Source organism: Sciurus vulgaris (assembly GCF_902686455.1).
Source record: "Sciurus vulgaris genome assembly, chromosome: 10".
Lineage (NCBI taxonomy): Eukaryota > Metazoa > Chordata > Mammalia > Rodentia > Sciuridae > Sciurus > Sciurus vulgaris.
This window is the reverse complement of record NC_136470.1, coordinates 64,479,434-64,485,433: the sequence shown is the minus strand read 5'-3', so window position 1 is coordinate 64,485,433 and position 6,000 is coordinate 64,479,434. Positions and strand designations below refer to the sequence as shown.

At 40.3% G+C, this 6,000-nt stretch overlaps 1 protein-coding gene across 1 annotated transcript in view; it reads left to right on the top strand.

The window, feature by feature from the left end:
- Nucleotides 1-1,002: 1,002 nt before the first annotated feature.
- Nucleotides 1,003-6,000, top strand: part of DRD3 (dopamine receptor D3) — a gene marked incomplete at both ends in the record, with an annotated part of 63,920 nt that continues 58,922 nt past the window's right edge. Inside the window, one exon of the mRNA XM_079154925.1 lies at nt 1,003-1,272. Within this exon, the coding sequence (XP_079011051.1) occupies nt 1,003-1,272 (270 nt within the window). The remainder of the gene's footprint in view (nt 1,273-6,000) is intronic.

Here is a 6,000-nt window from a genome sequence, read left to right as displayed (position 1 = left end):
CACTTTACTCTTCCCCAATAATGAAGATTTTCTTCCACATACTAGCCTCCCAAACCCTCCATGCCCCTATGTAAGGTGTAGGAGAGAGACCTGGAGAAAAGAAAAGTGAAGACAGGGGGAGGCACAGAAAAGGTAAGTGCAGCTACAGAGGTTGGGAGGAGGGAAAGGAAACCGAGAGAAACTGGCTGATAAGGGGAACTAGTGAATGTAGCACTTGCATAGTGTTCTGTGTGCCAGGCATAGCTTTTAAAGTCTTCCATACCTAACAGTTCATTTAATCCTCACAAAACCCTATGTGACAGGTTCCATTATCCCTGCCCCACACTTTTTATGGAGGAGGAAACTGGAGCTCAGAGAGGTGAAGAAACATGCCCAACGTCCCAGAGCTAGGAAACAGCAGAGCTAGGATTCTAATCCTTCCATGGCTTCCCATCTCACCAAGTCCAAGCATGGTTCTTTCAATGGCCCTGTCCAACCTCTCAACTGCATACCCTTCCACTCTACCACAGCCTCACATGGCTTCAGCCAGCAGATCTTCCTGTATCTCTACTGTTTGGATCATTCTCCCACCAGATACCTGGTCTACTCCCTTCTTCTAGGTATTGACTCAGTTGCCAATATTTCCATGAGGGCTTCCTGATTACATTATTTGAAAATTGTTGTCAGACACCCACTCACATACTTCTCACCCACTTTTTACTCCTTTCTCTGATTTTTCACCAAAATACATATCATCATTGAACATAACACGTCTTTTATCTACCTTCTTATTCTGAATAGAGACCTCATGAGGAGAGGAAATTTTGTCTGTCTCATTCATTGCTGGAACTCCTGTTCTTACAACAGTGGCTGGTATACAAGGAGGACTTGATAAATATTTGTTGACACACAAATTTTAAAACATATCTGAGCATCCAAGTTTCAAAGAGTCTGATTTTACCGACATTGTTTTCTGTCTCCTCTCAGAAATTCTTTGGGGTCACACACCCTTCCTTCTGGACTATGGCGCCTCTGAGTCACTTAAGCAGCTACATCAATTCCACCTGTGTGGCAGAAAACTCCACAGGTGCCAACCAGGCCCACCCACACGCCTACTATGCCCTGTCCTACTGCATACTCATCTTAGTCATTGTCTTTGGCAACGGCCTGGTGTGTGTGGCTGTCCTGAAGGAGCGAGCCCTGAAGACCACCACCAACTACCTGGTGGTGAGCCTGGCTGTGGCAGATTTGCTGGTGGCCACCTTGGTGATGCCCTGGGTGGTATACCTGGAGGTGAGTAGGCTCCAGGCTGTGTTGCTGGTAATAACTGTGCTCATCTATCTTTCCTGAGCACCTGGGTTTTAGGGCTCATATTCTCCCTGTATTTGTCAAGGAACTGGAAAAGGAGGGAGAGCTCTTGTTCTCCCTTTAATGAAAGAATTGAAGCTCTTGAGGGTGGCCACCATTCATCCACATCAGCACCAGGGAATTGGGAATGATTCAGTTTCTGTGTGTCCCAAATCCAGATGACTGGACTTAAGTGATGGAACTCTTCTAAAATTACTCTCCATGCCAGTCATATCTCAGAGATATGAGGAGCTAGGGAAGGCAGTCTGATATGCATCTTCATCTAGGTTCAACATTTATGGGAGTGATGGTGTGAAGGAGCAATACAGGGCAAGAAGGAAAAAGCATTAATGAATGAGAGAAAAAATAGAATTGTCTGCAAATAGATCAGATTTCTCTGGTTGGTTCAGTTCTTGGCTCTTTCTTCTGGGTACTAACTCCATAGATTCTGCTACCGAATGAACAGGCTAAACCTGCTAATTTGTTTTCCATGCCTCCATTAATAGTGAGGAATCTTCCCCACTCAGAGAATGCAGCAGACCCTGGAGAATTCTTCTGCAGAGAAACATTTCTTAAATTTGAAAGTATTTTCATTTAAAGGTGCAAAATAGAGTCAGGAGGTGATCAAGACAAAACATCCATTTTCTAGCAAGAAATCAGGTGCCTACAACTGTTCAAGAAACAGATATTCTTACCAGGAAAACATGCAATTACTAAAGAGGGGATTTTTTTTAAACACCTTAATATGCTATTAATATTTCTCCTCTGTACTGTGTGTCATTCCAAAGAGATATCCAACGAAGGATCAAAATGATGCTATGATTAAGAGAAATTAAGATTCATCAAATTAATATTTCAGGTAATATTAATAGTGAAGGTGACAGTTAATTAAGTATGACATATCATGGGAGAGCAAAAGCTTTGAACAGACTGCTCTGCTAGTACCCATATTAAAGAATGACTGGGAACTAAAATTAGACTTATGATCTCAAGGGGGTGCATTAAAAAAAGAAAGAAAGAAAATACAGAAGGAAATAGAAAAGAAGAAAAATAAATAGGTTGATTAGAATAGATCTAAAAGCTATGGGGAAACTTGAGGGAAAATATTATTTATTCCTCCCAGTTAGGATAATTCAGATGGTGAAAGATCTTGTAATTATCTTGAGTTTTCTGTCAACTCAAGTAGGCTGAATCATCTTTGAAGTCAGAGGCTATGTCTTTGTTCTTCTTTTCCTGTAGTCCAAACATACTACCTGACACATAACATGTGCTAAATAAATATTTGATATGAGTGACTAAATGAATCTGCTCTGATAGTATGTATTATATGGGCAATTCCTTCTTATACCATCTGCATCTATAGTCATTGTTACAGGCCAATTTAGTGGGGGGGGGCAGCAAAGTATTTACTTTTTTATATCCAAGAATAATGAGAAAGGGGTTAGCAGCATGCAGTATTTCTGTTCAAGAGTGAGGCACTAACCAGACGCAGTGGGCATACACCTACAAGCCCAGCAATGTAGGAATATGAGGTAGAAAGATCACAAGTTGAAGGTCAGCTTGAGCAACTCAGCAAGACACTATCTCAAAATAAAAAATAAATAGGCTGGGTATGTAGCTCAGTGGTAGAGCAATCCCCAATACTGAAAGAAAAAAAGAGAGAGAGAGCCACTTTAGGTACTACCATCCTATAATCCAGCCTGGGCTGGTCAGTGTTTCACAGTACCTCCACTGTCACCCTGAAATGTTTCCGTCTGTCTCTATACATTATAAAGATTCTTTAGTTGGCCAGAAAGATAAATGTCGGAAAGAAATGCAGGCAAAGGATCTTCACTCCAGTGATCATTTCCATTCCCTCTGAAATAAAAACTAGTTTTTGGTGTCGATGACAAAGCCACTCGGAAGCACACTTTGATTATCTATTTGTGATTGCTCCAGCACTGTGAATGGACTATATGGGAAACCCCAGTAGATGCTGGCTTAGAAGATGGTCATTGTGAATTTTCCACACTGGAAACCCATGGACCTCCCCTTCCAACCACACCTGCCAATAGAGATGATGTCCACATTCTACTGCTGAGCCCAGAAAAGCAACTGAGTTTATAGAGAACCCATGCAATCTTGCCAAAGGTCTTAATGAGATCTCTGTAGTAATGTCTATGGGTTTTCTTCCATGAGTAAAACTCTTGGTTCTTCCCTCTCTGTCCCCCACCCAAAAAAAAAAAAAAAAGTTCATGTGGTGTAGGTGTTCAGTAACCAAGAGCCTGGTTACAGAAATCTATATTCATTAAAAAAAAAAAAAGAGAGAGAGAGAGAGAGAGAGAGAGAGAAAGAGAGAGAGACTTGGAAATTAGAGATCTTGAGACTTGGAAATTAGACATCTTTCTACTGGAAAATGGGTTTTGGAGGTCTCTTTTTGGCCTTAACCAACTTTCTTCAAGGCCCTAGTCAATATCTCCACATCACTTTCTCCAAAATTCAACTAAGGATCTGTCTTGATTAAAGATAAGACTTAAAGCAGATATCATTAATGGACAATTGGTCAAGATATTAGAAGTTTCTAGTTCCAGGGACCAGGTAACCCTATCTTAACCAATTTATGCTTTCCTTCATTTTAAATATTTTCCTTTCTTTTCTTGGAAGCAGAAGAGGTACCTTAATAAAATAAGAGCCCTTTAAGGACCACGTTACTCTTACTAATTTAAAATAATTATGGTGTACTTTGAGGAACTGCTCTAGTAATTCCTTGTTTATTACTAGGAATGGTAGAAAGGGTGTAGTGTTGGCCACAAAGATTTCTGTAGATTTGAGGACAGCCAGGAAGACAGGACACACATGAGAAGAACACCATTTGGGGGACAAATAATTCACCAAGGTCATAGTCTTATGCTCTCTAATTTGAACACATTCATTTTCTCTGAAGGAAAATGGCTCATTTTGCCAGACACTGCTATGTATGAGGTAGAAATGTTTTGACTGTAAATATTGGAATACTTGACTAGCTGTGATTTAAACAAGGAGTGGGGTTACTCAAATACTAGAATCTGGAACAAAAGGATCTTTGGTGTCAATATAGCTTCTCCATAGTGTCATCATGACCATACTCTTCTGTCCACCCTCTTCACCATTCTTGGCAAGCTGGCCTACCACTTCATCCTCTCCCAGAATGACCAAAGCCCTCAGATCATGGCAGTATCCAAAAATAGGATGGATGGACATAGCAGAGAGTGAGAGAGAAAGAGAGAACACTTTCCAGGGCTCTCTCTCAATTTGAAGCACTCCCCAAAGTCTTCACTTAAGTCTGACTGACCAGTACTGAATCGTGAAGCCACCTTTACCAACAAAGGAGGCTAGAAAAGAAAATGTCAAAGTTCAGATTTAATTCAGATTTTATTAAAAAAGAAAAGGTGGAGGTGGGTAATTGCTGGGAATTCGGCAATACATTTCCACATAACATCACAGCTGTAGGAATTCACTGGGATGAATGTCATTCCAATACAGAGTCATTTTACAGAACAACTCAGAACTGAGATTTAGACCACATGAAATTCAGTGAATAAAACAGACAACCACAATACTTCTTGTGTTGGACTGATGTTAGGCTCAACTATATTTAATAGAGAGAGTACTTTGTTAACCAAAAGATGTACTCTATAAACAACTCAGCATAGACACAATTGTAAGTAAAAGAAAGCACAATCCAATTGGCTTAAATTATAAACAGTGAGTTGGCTTTCACTCAGGAACTTTAAAAGTCCTGTGGTAGGGTGAGCTACCGGCAGAGTTTGATCAGGGTTCCAATTCCATTTCTCTATAATTCTCCCTCTTCTGCCTTCATGCATATATTGACTTTATCTATAGGCAAAGGCTAAGCCATAGACCTCACATACATACCACACTATTCACAGCAAGAGAGCAAATACATGCCCCAGGATTTCTAGTAGAAATGTGAAGATGTACTCTGATGGGACTGGTTTATGGCATATGATTTTTTTCTGAACTAACCACCAGTTAGAAGAATCAGTTTAGCATAGATTATGTGTTCCTTCTATAGATCATATCAATGACTATAGGATTCCATGGATTCCCAGCGGAATCCAGTAACTATTGAAAAGAAGGCATAGGACAGTCATGAATATGAATCATAGTCAGCTGTCATTGATGGTGTTCTCATCACTAAGTCACACACGTGCCCACAATTGGGCAATACATAATGGGGGACTCACAGGGGCTAGTCACTGATCTACTTCAATATTCTCTGTCCTCAGGTCTAGCAGAGAAGTTCAGAACAAAAACCAAGCAGGAGACCTCACAGGTTATATTTCAGAGGTCTTGAGGCTTGGCTGTCTCTTTAATTCAGTTTGCAGCATTTTCTAGAATACTTTTTTCAATGCCATACCAAATAGTTCTATCTCAGATTCCCTCTCAAGTTTTTAATTTCCTGCTTTACAGGCTGCAGTCTGTTTGGAGCTCCCTCTCCAAGCACAAACATTCCATTTTGTTCCACTTGGTTAAGCACCTTTTGTGATGTTTAATGCACTTATATCAGAACAGAAAGGAAAAATAAGTAGCCAGGGGAACATTAGAAATACAGACAGCCCCCAACTTACAATGGTTCAACTTAGAATTTTTCAACTTTATGACAGTGTGAAAGCAATACACATATAGTAGAAA